The sequence below is a fragment of the Sabethes cyaneus genome, chromosome 2, assembly GCF_943734655.1.
Source record: "Sabethes cyaneus chromosome 2, idSabCyanKW18_F2, whole genome shotgun sequence".
In the NCBI taxonomy this organism is placed as follows: Eukaryota; Metazoa; Arthropoda; class Insecta; order Diptera; family Culicidae; genus Sabethes; species Sabethes cyaneus.
Window position 1 is genome coordinate 6,097,219 of NC_071354.1, and position 22,622 is coordinate 6,119,840.

The 22,622-nt window shown below is 41.8% G+C and overlaps 1 protein-coding gene across 3 annotated transcripts in view; it reads left to right on the plus strand.

Annotated features, from left to right (window-relative positions):
• Nucleotides 1–13,193, plus strand: part of LOC128738472 (putative inorganic phosphate cotransporter) — a 65,261-nt gene extending 52,068 nt beyond the window's left edge. For 2 of the 3 annotated variants that reach the window (XM_053833650.1, XM_053833651.1), the window contains exons 3-6: nt 10,394–10,912; nt 10,983–11,359; nt 11,525–11,899; nt 11,970–13,192. In XM_053833650.1, the coding sequence (XP_053689625.1) occupies nt 10,394–10,912; nt 10,983–11,359; nt 11,525–11,899; nt 11,970–12,233 (1,535 nt within the window). In that variant the 3' untranslated portion in view covers nt 12,234–13,192. Of the gene's footprint in view, nt 1–10,393; nt 10,913–10,982; nt 11,360–11,524; nt 11,900–11,969 lie in introns of all 3 variants that reach the window. The other variant, XM_053833649.1, reaches the window with a different exon arrangement.
• The last annotated feature ends 9,429 nt before the right edge of the window (nt 13,194–22,622 follow it).

The following is a 22,622-nucleotide window of genomic DNA, read 5'->3' on the forward strand; positions in this document are numbered from 1 at the left end:
TAAAAGACTAAAAAACTAAAAGACTAAAAGACTAAAAGACTAAAAGAATAAAAGAATAAAAGACTAAAAGACTGAAAGGCTTAAGACTAAAAAACTTTAAACCAAAGATTTCAGATCAAAGACTTTAGATTAAAGACCTCAGATTAAAGATTTCGGATTAAAGATTTGTGCTGAAGTCCAGTGATGAAGTCTCTTGCCAGTGCCACTGGCTCGAGGTGCACAATAAACCGCCTTGTTTATTGGCAGTGTTTATGTGGCAAAAATCTGGTGATTTGCGCGATAAGGAGGAGTTTTTTGGGAAATTTCTTGCAAGATGTAAAATTTTGTCTGAGATTAGAAGTAATGACAATTTAAATAATGGCAATTATACGTACAGCTAATGAACATTGGCGATCCTGCCAGGCATGCTAAATTTGCATCACAAACGGAAGAAGAAGAGTGCAATTTGACCCACCATTAGGTGGGTTAAGTCGGGCTATTGAAAAAGCGAAGCTCAGGTGTTACAGTCTGTTATCGAAACCTTCTGTTTTTATACGACTGACTTTGCTGCCAGCTGTTAGAGTGCAGGTCAATTGGGAGGCTAGATCCTATTGACTCAAATAGCCTTTCCCAGCTGAGATTCGAACATGCGACGACTAGCTTATTAGCCTAGCATCAGCACGAGGCCAACTGGAAGGCAAAACTTCGGGTTATTAATAATTTACGATTGCAACGGCTTTCTGTTCTGGAAGTGACATTATAATATTATACTTGTAGAGTTTACTCCCCAAATTTACTTTGTCTGTTAGATTGATGGATTCTTTTGGAGACATTCTGAATTTAGTTTCAAAGATCGCCCACTACCTGACGGTTTATGCAGATCTTCTCCCCCATCACTGTTGCGCAAAAAATCAAAACTGGGTAATGAACTTGTGCAGTGAAATCGAAATAGGCAAAGCTTGGAGACAGCAAATTAGCGGAATCTGAAAGGGAATTAGTTTCATTGGAGTGTTGGAATGCTAGCTGGCTGCTGCTCTTATAATTTGGTAATGAAAATCGCAGTCATTTAATATTGCTGACGTGCTGACGATTGTGCCATCATTAAGCGGCCTTTTTCAGGGCCACCAAATTAACTCAATTGAGTTAGTGAGTTATTCAAAATCTCATGTAACAGCTAGACTAACGTAGTTTTAGATAACCCAAGCAGTGTTGTGTCTTGATTGATCTTGAAAAGTTCACTAAACTTTTATTCTCATTTTGCTAGATTTTTGCAAAAGGCAATTGATTCGATTTGACTGCTAATTATACTTCCTCTGCATGCTTGCTTATCATCATAGCAGCTTCTGTAAAAACGCAGCTCAAAGTATTAACTGTGTTGCACTATGGTAAAACCAATTCAGTGGAAAACAGTTCGAATTGGGAGATTCTTCGAGGCAGAAAATGCACATTGGCGATCCTGCCAGGAGTGCTAAACTTTCACCGTAAGTGGAGGTACTTTAGTCGATATTATTGTTTGCAAAACATCAGAAATATATTACAAATGTTAAATCGACTAAGTATGTCAAGTGGGAAGTATTGCCGCAAAAACGATTACAAAAATTGAATTGTGTGAATAAATGATTCATACATAGCAGCATTTCTGAGTCAACAGGGGAAGAATAACATGTTGTACCAACCGATACTGATTGTAATTTTGTTTTTCTTGAAAGTATCTTTACTTTATGGCATTCCTCATCCAGAAAAGTATCATCGTCAATTTTTCCCTCGCTCACTTCCCGCTCTTTTTTGAACCAGGGCTTACTAGTGACAGCCGATCAGATGAATGATGCCATCCCGAAACTATCTGAATGGCATACTCTATAAAAATGAATCAATGCTTCATAATACTTGTTCTCAAAGGATATGAAATATTGAATTTTCGGTCAAACCGTATCCAATGTGAAATTCTCTGCGAGCGCAATTGACAATAACGCCATTTCAGCATTGGGCATTCCACGCGAAGTGTCCGTGACCGATTTTCACGGATTTGAGCCACAGTTTCAAAGGAAATTGATCGAAGAATCTGAAAAGATCTCCTATAGCTGCTGTGTTACCAATTTTTTTTTATTGGTAAACTAAATTTGCACGTTTCATTCAATCCTATCTCAAAAATTTCAACAATCTAGACATTTTTTGTTAACAACACTTTTTGTTGAGTGTTACAAAATACACTCGTTGACATATGGCGTTCTGTTCCGATCCCAAGATTTAGAGTAAAATTACATTTTCCTGAAACAGAATCATTAAGATGAAGAAGTTTTTTAGCTTTCTCCAATCGCAGTGATTTGGTCGCAGCATTGCTCTGCGTAGCGCATACGACGTATAACCAAGACCATTACCTGCCATTGGACATCATTGACCTCGCTGGATCCTTTTTAATAATTCTTTCCACTTTTTTAACCCTGTTCCGTTCAGCAGTAATGCAACGGCACTTGTATGCCTTCCGGATAGGTGCGTAGGATAGCTTATCACTTTCGTAAGCCTTCTTTATAAAAACTTTAGACCAAAGACTTCAAATTAAAAACTTTAGGCTTTTGTCTCCTGTGCCGGAGGACCATATGTTAGCCAATTCTTCTGTAACCGGCAAGAACCCGTGCTAAAAATCTACACCAACTGTAGAGATGCGACTCTAAAAGTAATGACTTTATTCTGTTAAGGTAAAATCTATTCAATGGGAAGTTAAGTTCAGTTCGAATATTGGCGATTCTTGGTAAGGATAATGAATATTGGCGATCCTGCCAGAAGTGCTGAATTTTCATCACAAACGGAGGAGTCATTCAATGACGGGGCAGTTCAATTTTAACGAACGACTGGGATTTGAAAGTTGCCACCGGATTGGGTTCAGAATAACAGCTATCAAATACTAGACGACCATCCTTGCCAGCAGCTTCTACGGTGGTCAAGGGCTTGCGAAGCTCGGAAGCCTGCCAAGTGAGACATTTAGATGGGAATTTCAATATTTTTTTCTTTTGCTTAAAAATACCTATTTTGTACTTATCTTTTGTGGTGTCAAACTCCTGTCCTGGGGTTTGGCAACAGTTTTCTCGGGTTCATTCGACAGTTTGGAAAGTTTCCGAACGTTATATGCATGTAATCAAGCGTTTACCTTGACTTTTTGCACGTCCCTTGTGAAATGCCAATCTTCTTGGCAGTATCGTTTGTTAGAAACTAGCCGTGACATTTTCCTTCGTCTTCCTGCAAGCAGCTCCTGGTGTCCTTTCAAGTTTTTGAACACGGACATCGTATATGAGCGCACAAGTCTTTTTTACTTGTCATAATTCGACTGGAAATTTAGCAGCTCTGGTAGGATCGCCAACGTGCTCTTTCTGTACCAAATAGCTGACCAACTTGGACAGTATACCACTGTGCATCGCATAGTCAATCCACAATAAAGCAAAAAATGAACATATCGCTAGCTAGTTAAGCAGCTTTTGTTTGAATACCGATGACGACTCGTTCAACTCGAACAGGTGGAAGATCTTATTGAAGGTTGCGCACATCGATTGAACAGAACTTTTGTGAAATCTGAACGATTGAAGGGCATCTGCAGAAATCTGCTACGTTTACGTAGATCCCTGAGAGTTTAGCTGCCATAACAGCATTGGATACTGACAGACAGAAGGATCTTTTCGAGGGTTGTCATTCTCAGCTATTGACAGCGAGTTTTATATGGCGGAAGATTCTGTGAGTTATTCCATCAAATTCAAAAACTTCACAACTCTGCTGTTTACGATAGAATGAAATCACGAGACGTTTATCAATATTGAGTGTCATTCTATTTTCTCGACGCCAATTGGAAAAAAATTACCAACAAAGACTGAAGAACGTAGCAGTTTTCCACAGCGACCTATATTTTTAGGTCGTCCGTCGGCGCAGCGAAAATAACAACGGGCCACGGATTGCTACCTTGGGAAACTCCAGCCTCATTCATGAAATATATCAGACAGTGATGATCCGATTTACACCTGTTGCTTCCTATTTTTCAAGCATGACTCCAACCAACGACAGAGGGTTTTCTACCAAGCGTTGCGAACTTCTCCTGAGTACTATCAATCCGATCAAATGCTGCTTCAGGATCTGTGTAGATGGCATCGACTAGAAAAAAAAATTATATCCGCAACGAGTTTTTGAACTCGTTGTTCTCCGTTGCCCGGGAATCAACACACATACCAAAATGGCAAATCTACGCAAACCGCACTGCACTGTGTGGTGACGTTTATTGAGAAATCACTCAAATATTAGGAAACGGCACTTTGTTCTTTCCTTGATATTGAAGGAGCTTTCGATTACACGGCCTTGGTTTCAATTATTACGGCTCTCTTTTAAAACGGAATCGACCACACTACAATAAGCTAGATTCAAGCAATGCTTTAGAGCGGGAAAATCACAACTTCTTTGAGAGATATGTCGTTACTATTTCGGTGATCAAAGGATATCCACGAGGAGTTCTCTCCCCCTTGCTTTGGACACTGGTGGCTGGCGCACTCCTTCACAAGATATCGCAGCTTCGTTATGGGATTATTGCTTAAGCCGTCGACGTAGAACTTATCGTCAGAGGAAAGTTTGACGCAATACTGACAAGTTGTTTGTTAGGAGCTCTTAACATCACCATGTTATGATGCTTACAAGACGGGCTCAATGTTAACCCACAGAAACCGTCGTTATCATTCACTAGGTAAAGAAAATATACTATTACTTCCCCTATACTGATTGCTTTCAGGCTGAGCTTCAGTAAAGGAGTCAAACTCCTTGGATAAAAAACTGAAGAAAGCATCTCGTTGGAATCAAATACAGGGTTGTAGACTAAACATTTAAACACTTTATCTACTCAAATCCTACAGTAGCTAAAAAACTACTCAACTTAACTCGTAGATAACTACGCACAATTACGAGACTCCAAGCTGAACACTGTCCTGCTCCATATCATTTAAACAATATCGGTGGATAACGCCATAATATCAATATCGGCATAACTTCTTCGGAAGTTTCCTTCCTAGAGTCCAAATTCCAAAAGTTTATTGATTTTATTAACCATATAGTACCGAATTGGGGCACAAGATCTCCACTATCTAACTTAGCCCCATAGCTGTCTCAAAAGATTGTCCTTAAGACTGCCACCGGGGGCCTTTTAATCCCATGCTCTTGTGGCATATGAAAAAAGCCTCGCTGTTTGATCCGCACAGGGCCTCACGCGTTATAACGCCGGTTTTGACGAACATTGGCGATCCTGCTAGGCGTGTAATGTTTCACAAACACAAACGGAGGAATCATCCAGGCACGTGCCTGTATCATTTGAATGGATGGCTGCGATTCGAAACTTATTACCAGAACACCTTTTAAACGGAAAGCGAATTAATCAACTCGACTGACATAAAAGGGTTCGAAGTTTCGAGAAAATACCCGTCAAGTTGTGCCATTGCAAAAAAGAAACGTCATGGCGCTATATTCCGATCGGAATTGGACTTTCTGTCTTCTTGTTATACGGATTTTGAAATCCTAGTGTACTGGACAATTGCATGGCTAGTGCTGCGATCCCAATGAATCTAACAATCGGTGTCAGTCGAGTTAGACCAGCATTGTAGTTTGAGGCCAGCTGGAAGGCCAGATCACTGCTCTAATAGCGATGTCAAATAACATGCAGGACAGTTCATCCCGTTTCCGCAACCTTCGAAGTGATTCAAGAGTGTCACCGAAACACGCACGTAACACATCACTCGCCTCAGGGTAGCTTTGATCAGCCGCGTTAGTTTGTCCGGGAAACTGCTTTTGTGCATTATCTGCCATAGCTATGCGTGCTTGCTGTATCGTATGCTGCTCTGAAATCCACGAAAATATGATACGTGGGCACGTTGTCCTTCGGACATTTTCGGGGAATTTGTTGGAGAGTGAAAATTTGATCCGTAAAGCCCGTCTGATATTGGCCTACGAATTCTATTGCTATTGAGGATGGACGGCGGAACTAAATCTGGGAGAACACCTTGTAAACCGTTGACGTAAAGCGTTGACCAGTGGCGTTTATACCAACTGCCATAAGGGTGGGACTCTAAAAGTATTGACTGTTTTCCTCGAACAGTGTCCGCTAAGCTAAAGAGTCTATTCAGTGAGATACAGTGCCAGTTGGGCAGTTTTTTGGTACAGAAAAAGCACATTGGCGATCCTGCCAACAGGATTTTTCAAGGAAGCTGACGCTGACTGAAGCCAGTTTGAAACTAAGGCGGTGCTGGTTGTGTTGAAACCGAAGCCTCACTGCTTCCTTGTTGGGTGACGCTATGCAATTGAAGGTGACGTTGTCGGGCCCTGCTGCTGGACTGCTCGATTTCTCAACCGGTCGATTTGATTGCTCGACTGGACTGGTCGACTAGACTGCTCGATTTGATTGCTCGACTGGACTGCTCAACTGAACTGCGCAACTGGAATGTTTGCCTCAACTGCTTGATTTAACTGCTCGATTTGACTGCGCGACTCGACTCATACGCTCGACTGCACGATTGTTTTATTAAACTACTCGACTTAACCCCTTGAGTCAGCTTAACTGCTCGACTCAACTGCTCGACTCAATTTCTCGATTCGGCTGCTCGACCTGCTGCTCAACCCGACTGCTCGATTCAAATGTTTGACTAGACTACTTGATTTAACTACTCGACTTGGCTGTTCGACTTAACTGCTAGACTCGACCGCTCGACTCACCTGCTCGACTTGATTGCTTCTGCGATATTAACGTGCCGCTCATTTGAAATGGTTCGCTGCAGAGAATGGACGGTTCAGAGCCACTCACACAAAAGACACACGTAAAGACTGACAAACGCTTATATTTTCCGGATCGTAAGATTCGGGCTCAACTAGTTTGTATATAAAAGGTTTCGGCAATCACTCTTGTGCTATGTTTGGTTTCCGACTATGTTCTTTTGACAAAAACAGCAGATCTTTGGCAATTGTACGCACAAAAAGCGTTGCATAGAGTAAGGAGGGGTAAAAGTGCGATGCGGGTAAAAGTACGATTCGATGATTTATCGGTGCAGATTCCGAGTGAATTGACTACATTGGCATGGATGGGTGACTACTTTGACAGCTTGAATCTAACGTAAACTTTGAATGCCTACGATGCATAGCTGCTGAGTTATATGCAAATGTTGTTTTAGGGCTGTTTTGATGTAATTTTACATTATACGGCAAATACGATATCAACAGGAGGATATTACTTGTTAAAAATTTGTAGCAGCGTTTTACATCACTCACATATCTGTTTTGAAAAGACGGCGAATAGAATTTACAAAATTTATTTCGCTTTTCCACAATTTAATCAAACCTCGTCAAGCGCCTGGCGGGGTAAAAGTTCGATTCACGGACGGGGCAAAAGTGCGGCTCATGGACGAGGCAAAAATGTATAGCTAATTATATACAGCTTTAGGCACTATATTAAAGATACTATAAATGGAAGATCTGCAGAAAACTGCGTGCTCTACAGATGTTGGCCGAAGGAAAACAATGTTTTTCCGCTGATGAAACAAAAAACAAACGTTTGGAACAGTTTCGATCTGACGGAGGCTGCAATACACCAGCGAAAAACAGGAAAGGTGCAAATTGAGAACACTCCTTACCGAAACATACTGCAGATTGAAGATAATGTGGTTTTGTTAGCTACTGCTGCACTAATTTCATAGATTCGAGTTTCGCACTTTTGCCCCGCGGTATTCGCACTTTTGCCCCACTAGTGCTAGCTGGCTGCTGCTCTTATAATTTGGTGTTGACTCTTTTAATATTGCTGACGAGCGACGATTGTGCCTCGTTGACCTCGAACAGGTGGAAGACCTCATGGAAGGTTTCGTACATCGATTGAACAGAATTTTTCGTGAAATCTGAACGATAGCCTGTAAGTCTTCTAATAAGGTGGGACTATTCACTTCTGACATGAGAAATTTAGCTGCCATAATGGCCTTGGACACTTCCATTCTTTTCCATTTCTTTTGTCGATGCATGATGAGAGATGGTTACAAAAAGTTAACCTTGTGTCGACCAAAACTCCAAGATCTCGACACGTTCAAGTATCAGATCGTTAATACGATAGTCAAATTCCAAAACTTCACGACTCTGTTTACGATGAATCCGATCAATACAATCAATACCTCTATGTCTCGGCGCCAATCGGAAATTTTTTCAACAAATACTAAAGAACGTAGCAATCGGCCAAGCTTTCCTCAGCGTCGTATATTTTTTGGTCGTCGGCATATATCAGTTGACATCTACCGTTAAGTAGAGCTATCATATCATTAAAAACAGTGAAAATAGCAACGGGCCAAGGTTGCTACCTTGGGGAGTCTCATTCGCGAAATATGTCTGGCAGCGATGATCTAATTTTAACCTGTAGCTTCCTGTTTTACAAGTATGACTCCAACCAGCGACAAAGGAGATAACCTAAGTTTAGCGAACTTCCTCAGAGCAATATCTCGATCAATCCGATCGAATGCTGACTGAAGATCTATGGACGTGGTATCGACTTGGTTACCCGAGCCAATTGTGTTAAACTCTGAAAACTGCTGCGCAAATAATTGAAACTTTGTAGCATTAGTCGAGACTGTTGAAGTACCGAGTGAAACTCCTTATATTCTAATTTTAGAAACCAACCAGAATATTGTTCCTGTGTTCGTCGGACATAGATAGCATATTTTTACCGATTGTCCGTACGAAAAGCGTTACACGCAGCAGAGAATTGTGCCTTCAAGTAGCGACCCCATGACAGCGAATACCTTCGAAGCGTTTGGGAACGCCAGTTTTTTAAATTCCTAAGTTTGGCGTTTGAACGTGGGTTGCAATCAGTGGAATTCAGTCCAAGTTTGGCAGTTATTTGGTACAGGAAGAGGGTATTGGCGATCCTGCCAAGACTGCTGAATTTTCAGTACAATCGGCCGGTTTAACCAATAACGTGCTTGTTTATTTGTTGAATGGCTACAATTTAGGAAACGTTGCCAGCGGATTGACGGCAGAACAACCATTTTAAGATATCGGAGCATAAGTGGGTTAGGACAGCAGATCCCCATCTCTTTAACGAATGGAACATTCCAAGTCGGAAATTGAATGATGGAAACTTCTTATTGAATTCCGTAATAATTTGATTAGCATAATTTGTTCCAATTCAAATTGCTTCAGTCAAACAATTTGTCTGTTTAGTCTCTCTACTTTTATCTATCCTGCTGTCGGTCAACGTCTGTCAAATTAGACAGCGAAACGATCCCCAACCAACCAAGCCTCTCACTGAATTTATATAGGTAGTAATCACAGGAAGTGGACATGGCTTTAGTAAAAATAATTGGTGAAGCGATCAAACTTAACTAACCTTGATTGGCGATTTTCAAAGTTACCAGTTCATTCCGGGATTTTCAATCTGTGGAAAGTAAATAAATGAATTGTTAGAAGCTGGTATTTAACGGAAGGCAGTTGCTATTGACGCATGCAATAATTCTGTCTGCTTATATTATCAAAAATTCCAATATTCAGGGGGGACAACTGACCTGACAGGTTGATTTAATCTGCGGTGGGAAAACAACGGCTGTTTTCGTGTCCCTGAAATCCCGAACAAAGCAAATTGACTCAATTCGAATCAAGAAATTCAACCTAACGAAGATGACAGCACTCTTGGTGGTTTTCAAAAATTACACAAAAGAGATCAAAGTGGGTTAAAAATGGCTATAGCGCTAAAGAAGTAGGCGTTTGTTATTGTACCAACGCAACCAACGATAAGAAAAGATTTTTTCTTTTGCCCCGCGCAACACAATAAGATAAATTTACCTGCGCTGGCGCTGCGGCGGCGAGAGTGTTTTCCCCATTTAGACTGTTTTTTTTTGCAGCCGCTGGCTGCTGCTGTGTTTTGCGATCGTTGACAGACAGACAGAAAGAAGAATGAATTGTCACCCCGTTCACGTTACCACCGATCCGAGGATAAAAATAGCCACTGCCGTCGCTGCTGCTGCTGCTGCTGCAGCAGCAGCAGTGTTCCCCTCCTTCGAGCAATGACTTTTTCCCATAACTTTCATGACAACCATGACTTGCTTGGATGATAAAGACCTGTGTAACAACTCGACGTGACGTTGACGTTACAGGTTGTCGTACGTAAGTTGTGTAAAACGATCTGCGATTAAGTTGTTTAAGTTATTTTTCTCACTGTCGTCGTCGTTCACCGACGACCGACTTGATCGGCAAAACAATTGCTTGCGTAGATTTTATCCTAGAACGTTTGCATTACCTACATTGTGGTCAGGCTTTTATTGTATTCTAATATGTAAAACAAAATAGAATGCAAATTAGTTCGCTTCGCGAACAGTATAAGCACGTGCTTAATACTAAACCTGTTTTTCTTTTGCTACTTTTTCCCTCTCAACAGGTCGTTTCGGTACGCGGCACTATGTCGTGTTCATGCTGTTCCTGGGGATGGCCAATGCGTACGTAATGCGCACCAACATGTCGGTGGCGATCGTGGCGATGGTGAACCAGACGGCAATCGCCCACGAAGCCGAGGTGTTCGACGACGAGTGTCCGGACACCGATTACGGCGACCAGGACGACTCCGGCCACCAGGACGGGGAGTTCCTGTGGAGCACCAGCCTGCAGGGCTACATCCTGTCGTCGTTTTTCTACGGCTACGTGATCACGCAGATTCCGTTCGGGCTGCTGGCGAAACGGTACGGTGCGATGCGGTTTCTCGGCTGGGGAATGTTGATCAATTCCGTGTTCGCGTTCCTGGTGCCGGTGGCAGCACGGCAAGGTGGAGCCCCGTGGTTGATTGTCGTGCGGTTTATTCAGGGTTTGGGCGAGGGACCAATTGTGCCCTGCACGCATGCCATGCTGGCTAAGTGGATTCCACCGAACGAGCGGTCGCGAGTGGGGTCGATCGTATATTCCGGTGAGTAATGGCGGCGGTCATTTCTTAATTAGAGACGAGTGCTAATGAAGGTTAATTTCTGCTCTCACAGGAGCTCAGTTCGGAACGGTTATTTCTATGCCGCTGTCCGGGCTGCTGTCCGATCACGGATTCGACGGCGGTTGGCCGTCGATTTTCTACGTGTTCGGCATAATCGGTACGGTGTGGTCGGTGGCTTTCCTGTTCACCTGCCACGAAGATCCGATCACGCATCCGACGATCAGGGAGGACGAGCGAAAGTACATCCAGCAGTCGGTGTGGGGCAAGGCAGGCGTCAACATTCCTCCAATTCCGTGGAAATCCATTCTCTGCTCGATGCCCTTCTACGCGATTCTGTTGGCGCATTTAGGTCAGAACTATGGCTACGAAACGCTGATGACCGAACTGCCCACGTACATGAAGCAGGTGCTGAGGTTCTCCATCAAGGCGGTAAGTACTGCTGGCCGGTTTAACTGGATAATCATCTAATTTGCGTTTGAGTCGGTTGATTTGAGAACGACGATTTATTATTGCGTTGATTGGCACTAATAGCAAAATTTGCTGATTTCTTTTGTCAACGATGTTCTCATCGCGGTGTGTTTGTCCTACTTGCAGAACGGCACTCTGTCCGCCCTGCCATATCTGGCGATGTGGTTGTTCTCGATCGTGGTCGGCTGGGTTGCCGATTGGATGCTGTCATCCGGCCGATTCACCCACACCATTACGCGCAAGATCTCGAACAGCATCGGTCAGTACGGACCGGCGATCGCCCTAATTGTTGCGTCCTACACCGGCTGCAACCGCGCGCTGACGGTGGCAATCCTGACGATCGGTATCGGCCTCAATGGAGGCATCTACGCCGGCTTCAAAATCAACCACCTGGACATCACGCCGCGCTATGCCGGCATCCTGATGGCCATCACCAACTGCTCCGCTAATCTAGCTGGTCTATTAGCACCGATTGCAGCTGGCAACATCATCGAAGGAAAGGTAAATCATCCAATCAACAAGCGACTTATTCAAAAAACCCTAACCCTAACCTTCCATTCCGTCCCATCAGCCAACGATCGCCCAGTGGAGGATCGTGTTTGTGATAGCGGCCGGGGTGTACATCTTCACCGCGACATTCTTCAACATATTTGCGTCCGGCACGAGGCAACCGTGGGACAATCCGGACAACGATGAACCTCAGAAGCCGGCTTCGATCGAGGCGGCGAGTGGCACGTACGAGAACGGTCACGCGCACGGCAACGGTACGACGCCGACGACGACGACGACGACGGCCACGTACCGAAACGTTGCCAACGAACAGAGGCAGTTGTAGGCTGTGTAGGATTTACACAATAGTTAAGCGAAACACAAACACACACACACACGTACACTAAGTAAAAGTTAAGAAATCATACCCTTTTTCCCCGGATGGGATGCTACCGCCGCTGCGGACGCAGTGGCCTCATCAAATTTGATTATTTTGATTACGTTATAATTTGGAAACTTTCCAAGACCCTTTTTCTCCTTTGCTTATTGCTCTAGATTAATAATTATTGTTATGATATTCTTGTAGAATGTCGGTGAGAATATCAAGCGAGTGACTTTCTAGTTAAGTTTATTTGAATACAAATCTGTTTGTAGAAGTAAATTATGAATGAGCATGAAATGGAATGGGTTTTTGCGTGTGCCACAGTTCGCGGGGAAGCGAAGCGAAAGACTTGTGATAGGACGTTTTGTTTTACCGAAGTTAGGTAAAAACTAATTAGAAGAAAGCCAAACTGCCCGAATTTTAGCCAGGCAACACACTGTCTAATCGGTGAATCGATTAGAGTTAGAGTCACCCCGAAAGGTTGTGTAGTTTTGTTAGACTCGTTTTTTTTTAAAAACATTGCAGGGCAAGAATATCGTTAGACATATCGCAGACCGACAATTCCACAGTGCCGTAGCGCAGAACAAAGAGCAGGCAGACATCGTTAAAAGGTTGTACAACTGATTTGCATGCAAAGTGCTTGTAACAAAAACTAACGGAGCTTTAGAAATATACACTAATTAAATATTTTTACCTTGTACATATTTCAACGCTACAAGAGAAGTGAAAAAATAAAAACACAAGGCACACAAACACACACACACAGAAACGTAATGCGATAAGAAAGGCGACATCCTTTCGCAGCCTTCCTTCCATTTCGGAGAAAAAGAGATGCTGTTGATGAAGAAGATAATTGTTGATAAAATAAAACGATAACAATCAAACATTAGCATGGCCTGCCGCGATAGTCGCGGCAGGTAATGCGAGAAAAAAAACCAACTCTCTCGTTGCTTACTCGTTGCTAGGGTGCTAGGTTGCTGCACCTGCACCTGCAGTGTTGTTTATTTGCAGTTGTGTCACAACTTGTGTGCTCCGTAGTAAATATGTCACACGCCTGCCTGGACCTGGACCCGATCTGACGGGTCGGGTGACATGGCTTGTCGCATTGTTCCAACCATGATGCAATGCGCTCTTATCGTGCAAATCGCAGTTGGTTGCGCCTGCGGGGGTGTGGGTGCCGGTGAGGAAAGGTCACACACGCGTTCGGTCGTTTGCTATGCAGTTTGACAGAATCACCACCTGGCAGTCCAGGTACCTACGGGTCAAACAACGATTTGGAATGGAACAAGTTTTGAATTGTTGGCCTTTTGATAATTTTCATCCAGCTGAGTTCAAACTTGCATGGAACACGGATTCTTTATTCATCGAATCGATCGTGATCATCACTGTCACAGAATGTTCCGCTTAACTTCGATGCGTGATTTCCTTTTGAGGCATTCGTTATTTCCATATCAAAATGTTTCAATGCTGCTATCTGTCTGTAAAAGTGATATAAACCTAACACGATGACCTCCTGTTACCCTGATTTCAAACACGATTTAATACTATCCAGTCTGTTTGAAGGTCTAGATTCTCTAACTTAAACCTTTCAAATGAACTTCAAATGGTTGTGTGATGAAAAGTTGGAATTTTTAGGCCGGATTACAGAATTAATAATGTGGAACCAACAGAGAAGTCAAACAATAATTTAAATTATGCGTCCGTATCGCTAGAAGAAAAGCATTTCAACCGCTAAATCGCGAACATTTATATTAAGTGAGAAGTTGGCACTTCGTTGGAAGGTACGAGTTTCCGTCATTAGTAAATAACCGCTGATAACCTCATCTCTAAGTTGTTGCAGAGTCAGTACACCCTTGTGCATACCGTTCTAAAGCGTCGGACCGAGAATGGAACCCTGCGGCACACCCGCCTTGATATTCATCGTCTTCCGCCCCTCAGCGATGATTCGGATGCTACTATTTGGATGAGGACTCTTGTTTCTCGTCTCACCCAACCACTGCACTGTGGTCCAGAAAACCAAATTAGGTGAAATAAATTGTTTACTCAGAAGTCGTTGATTTTAGACTATTTGCCTGTTAGCAGCAAAATGTTGATTTAGGATCCCGATTTTTTTGGCATGAGCTATTTTAGGGTGACCCTTAAATTAACCAAAAACCAGAAATTATCTTCAAAACGAAACAAGATAGAGCGATATTCACTTCACCAATTTTATAGCTAGAAGTATTTTGAGTAATATTGCAGAAGACAAAATACCCCTATCTCGAGCTGTTTCTATATTAGGGCGATTTTGATATTTTGCGATTGTTCTCCATGACTTTTTTATTTTGCATTTCACGCAAAACAGTTTTTCAGATGCCTTTTGAGGCTCAATAATACGCAACTTTTGGTGGAAAAAACTGGCTATCTATTTTACTTCTACACTTATATTAAATTTTGTGATAAAAATAAGCCGTTTTCAAATGTTAGTATCTTAGAAAGATGCAAGCAGTAAACGATAAAAGTAAACGAGTTGCGACATAACTCCGGAACGCCTTAACTGTTCTTCAGCAAACTTGGCGTACATGTTTCTTGATACAAGTGAATCAGCACAGGGGGTTGACAAAAAGGGGGTGTTCGCTAAAAAGGGGGGGGGGATGGGGGAGGTCCAAATATGTAAAAGCGGCTGCGATCATCTTGCATTAAGGGGCGAACCAGCCACAGGCTGAAAACCTTTCAAATATAGAATAACTAACTGACCCGACAAACTTCGTATTGCCACAAATTAACCTGTGTTGTACATAAATCATGAATCTCGGATGATCTTTGTCACAATTTCGAGTTTTGCAAGCCCCCCAGTGGGCGGCGCTTCCGACGGCGGGTCACCGGCAACAGTCGCGACCGTCTCGTCCTGAATGATCTAGTGTTACTATAGATAGTTTTTGTGGTCTTGTATTGACTAATGTTTTATGGAAGAGTCTCGAATTTCTCGAGTTCGATTAGTTTTTGAGTTTCGCAAAAATTTCTGTTTTATTTGTATGAGAGTCCATATCCCCCTACCACAGGGGTGAGAAGTCTCTAACTATCATAAAATAAATTCAAGACTCCAAAATCTCCCACATGCCAAATTTGGTTCCATTTGCTTGATTAGTTCTCAAGTTATAAGGAAATTTGAATTTCATTTGTATGGGAGCTCCCCTCTTAAAAGGGGAAGGGGTCATAATTCACCATAGAAAAAATTTCTGCCATCTAAAATTCCCACATGCCAAATTTGGTTCCATTTGATTGATTAGTTCTCGAGATAAGAGGAAATTTGCATTTCATTTGTATGGAATCCCACCCTCTTAAAGGGGAGATGGGCCATAACTCGCTTTCTAAAGAAGAGAGGGGTCTCAATTCACTATAGAAAAAAATCTTGCGTCCAAAACCACTTACATGTCAAATTTGGTTCCATTTGCTTGATTAGTTCTAGAGTTATGAGGAAATTTGTATTTCGTTTGTATGAGAGCCCCCCCTCTTAAAAAGGTAAGGGGTCCTAATTCATCATAGAAAAAATGGTTGCCTCCAAAAACACCCACATGCTAAATATGGTTCCATTTGCTTGATTAGTTCTCGGATTATGAGAAAATTTGTATTTCATTTGTGTAGAAGCACCCCCTCTTAAAGTTGGGAGGGGTCCTAATTCACCATAGAAAATATTTTTGCCTCCAGAAACCTCCACATGCCAAATTTGGTTCTATTTGCTTGATTAGCTCTCGAGTTATGAGGAAATTTGTATTTCGTTTGTATAGGAGCCCCCCCTTTTAAAGTGGAGAGGGGTCCTTATTCACCATAGAAAATATTCTTGCCCTCGAAAACTTTCACATGCCAAATTTGGTTCCATTTGCTTGATTAGTTCTCGAGTTATGAGGAAATTTGTATGGAAGCCCCCCTTGTAAAGAAGAGAAGAGTTATAATTCCCCTTATAAAGAGGGGAGGGGTCTCAATTTACCATAGAATAAATTCTTGTCACCGAAAACACCCACATGCCAAATTTTGTTCTATTTGCTATCAAAATTGCGAAAGAATTGACATCACTATGTCCAGAATCCAAATGAAACTACGACTTAGCCATAGAAATAATGTATAGTATATAAGTAAACATTGTAATAACATTATTGTATGTAGTCTACAAATGCTTGACGATTAGTTGTCGAGTTATGCAGAAATTTGTGTTTCATTTGTATGGGAGCCCCCCCTCTTAGTGGGGGGAGGGGTTTCTAACCATCACTAAAACCTTTCCTGGCCCCAAAAAGCCTCTATATGCATATTTTCATGCCGATTGGTTCAGTAGTTTTCGATTCTATAAGGAACATACGGACAGACAGACAGACAGACAGACAGAAATCCTTCTTTATAGGTATAGATAACAATAATAATAATAATAATAATATCTTGCATTTGTAACCGTTAGAAGTTGTACCAGTGGCTGGGAGATAAGATGAAGAGCGTGTTGAAAGATGGGAGGGTGACAACTACGGGAGTAGAACAATATAAAGAAGGCTTTGTTTCTCTTTCATTATCTTCGGAGAGACGTACAAGTTGCTGTAGACAAAAGGGCCGCTGACCGAGGAGAGCTAATCAGGCGGATGGGTAGATATGTCTAAATGAGGTCACTCGTACTCATGACCTATGGACAGCTCGTTAGCTTTGGATTCGCTGGCGGGATGTGCAGAAAATTACTACGAGGCTGTACACTCGAGAGTGTGTAGGTAGCAGAATGTATGCACACAGTACCAGTAGTGGTTTGTCGTAGGGTTACGTCAGTGGAGTAAGCTTTGCATGCTATGCCTTTCACACTCGCTCGCCTGAGATTTTCAACCTTATCGAAAACAGATGTCCAAGTGGCTAAAAAACAAAAGGATGGTGGCCTCTGATGAAATCCCCGTCGCGGGTAGAAAACTATTTAAACTTCTCATTCGGTAATTCCACTCCATGATACTATGAAACACATATGATTTCCTTACTTAATCTACCATTCCCTCTGTTTATTGCAAAATCTACCGTTTTTAACGTCTAAACTCATTATAAACTTCAAGTCAACAAACATGAGGTTAAGTTTATACATTCTTTTTTAGATTTGGACCACTCACACAACTTATAACGGTCTAAATACAAAATAATTACAGCCACTTTTACTTATTTGAACCTCCCCCTCCCCTTTTTAGCGACCACCCCGTTTTTGTCAACCACCTGTCCTGATTTACTTATGTCAAGAAACATGTACGCCTAGTTTAATCAAGAGCAGTCAAGGCCTTCCGGAGTTATGGCGCAACTCGTTTACTTTTATATACTTAAATATGTTAAAGTTCCCCATATTCAAACTTGATTTATTTGAGATAGACAAAAATCCACTCTCCAATTTTTTGATATTAGGGTATTGTCGTTATCGTCGGGCCACTGTTATGGTCGGGCCATCACGATTTTACAGTTTTAGTAACTCAAGATATCTATGATACAACCATTGTAAAACTCCTTACTGTGATAGCAAACTTTTCACAATATTGTGAGTTTCAATCGTGTATTCAAAACACCCGTACCGAATTCAGTGATTAAATCTTACAAAAAAAGTTTTCCAGACGCAATGAACTTTTCTTCAAGAAATGATTCATGAAATGCAATTATCGACATTAATTTTGAAAATGTATGGAGTGCGTAGTGCTGCACACGAAGACTATAGAAAAATCCCCCCCAGTAAGGTGTTTGGGAAGGGTAAGGTGAAATACTAGAAATACGCTATTTGTAAAGGTCGGGCCACTTGAGTAGTCATGGTTGGGCCACCATAATTTTAAGCGCAGAAGCGCAATAATCGCTAGACAATGTCAGTCACGTAAAATGTGACGAAAATTAACACGATGAAATCCTAGATTTTTTTTTGTTTTTTCATTATAGTTGTACACTTCGGAAAAGGCGATTGTAGCAATATTGATTTTACAAGATCGCCAAAATTTCGCAAAAATGCAATTAAAAATAGGGTGTTTGTACCTATATGAGCCGTTGTTCACGGAATTCATTCTTTTCATGTCTCAATATAGAATTTCAAAACGTATGTCTTAGATTTTCTGCCGTGGCCCAACCTGTACAACATGGCCCGACTATGACAACATTTTTTGTCTTCACGTAAATGTTTATAACTTTTTTATTTTTCAAGCAATCAGTTCCAAACTTTCCGGAAACATACCTTATTCTTAGACCTCTACAACGATGTATTTAAATTTCCAAAATTCGTTTTGAAACGAAAGTTATGGGCGAATTCCAAAACGTGGCCCAACCACGACGACACTCCCCTATGCACAAAAAATCACGATCTTTCAAACGCAAACAACTGATTTCAATTCTGCTTGCATCTTTCTAAGATACTAACATTTGAAAACGACCTATTTTTATCACAAAATTTAATATAAGTGTAGAAGTAAAGTAGATAACCAGTTTCTTTTTTCGCCAAAAGTTGTGTCTGATTGAGCGTCAAAAGTTGTCTGAACTTGACTAACTTGACTCAGGAAAATCGCTCTAATATGGAAACGGTTCGAGATAGGGGGACTTCGTCTTCTGCAATATTACTCAAAATACTTCAAGCTATAAAATTGCTAAAGTGAATATCGCTCTATCTTGTTTCGTTTTGAAGACAATTTCTGGATCTTGGTTAATTTAAGGGTCACCCTAAAATAGCTCATGCCAAAAACAAGCGGCATCCTAAATCAAGATTTTGTTCTAACACGTAAATAGTCTAAAATCAATGACTAGTGAGTAAACAATTTTTTTCCACCTAATTTGGCTTTCTGGACCATAGTGGATTGTAGGCTTCCTTATCTCACTTCACGGCCGAAAGGGTAACCGCATGGACATTCAAACTTAATCAGAACAGCCGAGACACGTCCGATCGCATTGACGATCTCCACCAAAAGCCCCGACTTCTCTTCGATCCGCTAGCAACGCCCTCCAGCAGGCTTCTATAGAACTCCCAAGCGTTACATGACTCCTCTGCTCCGGGTCGATCCGTGCGTTGGAGCCATTGGTAACCGCGGCGTCTCGATAGTGAATTTTATCTTAAAACTAAATTTTTTCTAACTCCTGACGTGGAACATAAATACAATTTTCGAAATAATTAATTTAAATTTATTTTGGGACATGGTCTCATGTTACAATACTCTAAATTGAACCTTTCAAATGAACTTCAAATGATCGTGTACCTAATGATTTATGTGTTCTTTATTTCTTTCTTCGACCTCATCTGACATTGCTATCTTGATGAGAGAACGATGGGGAAAAGCCTTTGTATATAAACCTGGAACAGGCTCACATACAACGCGTAAAACCCCCATATCTTTTCAAATTATAGTACAAAATCTACCGAAGACGTTAATTTAACAGATATACATCAAAGTTCATAAAATAAATATGCGTCCTTCAATCTTGAGCTGATATCCACTCTTAACTGAAGATTCCAAAGAGCATCATTTCAATCTGTTTTTGAAAGCCGATGCCGAGATAGGGTAATCGACGAGAGCGTATGCTTCGTTGAACTGACGAGATATCGAGATAATCGGTTCGTTGGCTCCGTAGTCCGTTGTCCGGAACTCCAGCCTCAGCAGGTCTCTCCGGCGTAAAGAGATTGATGGAACGTTGATATTTAATTTGTTTAGAATGCTAAGTGCATTAATGGCGCCCAACAACAGTTTTCTGGCAAATATTGCTCTGATGGAGTCACGTCTGCTTCGTAGAGTAACTATTCCCAGCAATCTACACCGGATGTCGTATGAAGGCATGTTGGCTACATTATTCCACAGAAGCAATCTGAGGGCGAATCTTGTGAACTTCTTCTGGACAGCTTGTTCAATTCGGGCAATCCATATGTCCATATAGGGACTCCATTTTGCAATCATACTAGAGCAATGATCGCGAAAAGTGCGACTCGTATCCAAGATGACTCCCAGATCCTTCACAGTATCTACACGCTCTAGCTGAATATCACAGATGTGGTAATTCCATATGATCGGTGCGGTTTTACGGCTAAACGAAATTATAGAACATTTTTGAGCGCTAATAGTCATGTGATTTCTCAGGCATCAGTCTTGAAAATAATCGATCATCCGTGGAAGTTTCTTGCCGTCCTCAACACTCCGTATAGTGATGTATATCTTCAGATCGTCAGCATACACCAGGCGTAGTTCAGATGGAAGCAAGTAGCATATGTCGTTGAAGAATATTGAGAATAATAGTGGTTCGAGGTTGCTCCCTTGAGGCACTTCTGACCTGTTTGTGAAATAATCAGATTGCACGGTTGCAAGCTTAACGCAAGGACGATGATTTATCAGGTATGATTCCAGCCAATGTGTAAGGAAAGATGGAGCACCTAGTCGGTCCAGCATTCGATGATCTACACGGTCGAAAGCTGCCTTTAAATCAGTGTATATTGTGTCTATTTGATCGCCCAGCTTGATCCGTGGATATATATGATTTGGAAGCACAAAACAGGACACCTCCAACGACACTTTCGAGTAGTTTGGAACCTGCACAAAGTGATGTGATCCCGCGATAGTTGGCCACGTTACATTTGTCTCCTTTTTTATGGACAGGGAACATGAACGATTCTTTCCATTGTGTAGGGAATGTAGACTCTTCTATAGAACGATTGCAGATAACGGTGAGTGGCACACTCAGTGATTCAGCGCATTTTATTGGGATCAGAGACGGAATGCCATCTGGACCTACAGCAGTAGACGATTTCATTTTCCTGATTGTCGACAAGATGTCTCGTTGCGCGAATCTGAAGTTGCCAATGTCCAAGGCATCACGAGAGACAATCACCAAAGCATTATCAATCAGGCGAGTGGGAATCGACTCCTGGGGAAAAACATCAGCAAAGTGTTTTGCAAATAAGTTGCACATTTCTTCACGTGTATCGGCTTCTTCAGTGTTGAGGAAGACAGTTGTTGGTAAACCATTATCCTTTCTCTTCTGATTCATGAATGACCAAAAACCTTTTGGGTATCGCTTGAGATTTGATTCGATACGCTTTGTGAACCTTACATAGAGCAATTTGTTGTACGACTTGTATCTGCGGCTAGCGATGTTGAATGTTTGTTTTGAGATAGAAGTCCTCATGTTAGCGTAGTGTTTTAATGCCTTGGTTTTACGACGTTTCAGTGTCCGTAAAAAGAAATTAGACCATGACGGTTTTCTTCGAGGAAGAGAAGCTGGGACGTAGTCACAAAATAACTGGTTGAGAGTACTGACAAACAGTTCAACGGCGCCGTCGACATTTTGTACATTCGAGAGGAGGCTCCAATCGATATTGGCAAGTACAAAATTGAGAGCATCAAGTCTGTCCTGTTGAAGTCAAATTCATTGATGCAGTCAACTTCTTCGAACGGAAAAGGTTTATTACACGACAATGAGAGAGCGAGGGTTGGGTGACTGGGATCCAGGCCTATTAGAGGATCGTGGCATCGGCATTGATTAAGACAAGGTCCAGGATGCGATTATGAGAGTTTTCGATATGATTCATGTTTAGCATGGCAAATCCATCAAGAAGGCATCAATTTGCTAGAGAAAAACTAGAGCAATATGTACCCGCGTACAAATATCCTAAAGGTGCGGTTGACCAGACAAGGCCAGGCTGGTTATAATCTCTCAAGAGAAGATGGTAACCGCAGGATTGCAGAGAATTGTTGATATCCTGAGCAGAACGCAGATGTTTCTCCAACGTTCTGACATCACTGGAGATATCCGGCACCAATAACAATCGCACAGTCCTCTAAAAAATATTCACTCACAGATGCTCAAGCGAACTGTCGATAGGAATTGTAGATAAAGCTGAACCAAGACGGTTAGTAACAGCAATAATTACACCACCGCCTCTTTTCTTCTTAGATGAATCGGTACTGCGATCATTACGATACACTGTGAATCGGTTTCCAAATAGTTGTGGAGAGCAGAAATGGTCGTTCAGCCACGACTGAAAAGTCGTGTTGAAAAATTCATAGCAGTAAAAAACTCAATGAGATTTCATGCACAAGAAATTTCAACTTTGATCAGAAGCGCCGAACTCACATGTGAATTTCTCTCGCTATTATATGCGATGTCTCTGTTGCTATGCTATGTGAAATGCGAACCAAATTCAGATGTGAGCATTTTGCTTACTTCTTCCACAGCTGGCATTTCATACAAAGAACCAGAGAGCGAAAGAGAATTAACCGCCAGAGAAAACATCAGCTGCGAAAAAAGCTAGCACACATTCATGAATGAAGATGGCAAACAAATTGGCAGAATTTACATTCTTCCTTCGCGGGAATCGACATTTTCTTAACTAGAAAGCAGTGGTGGGAGAACTGTCAG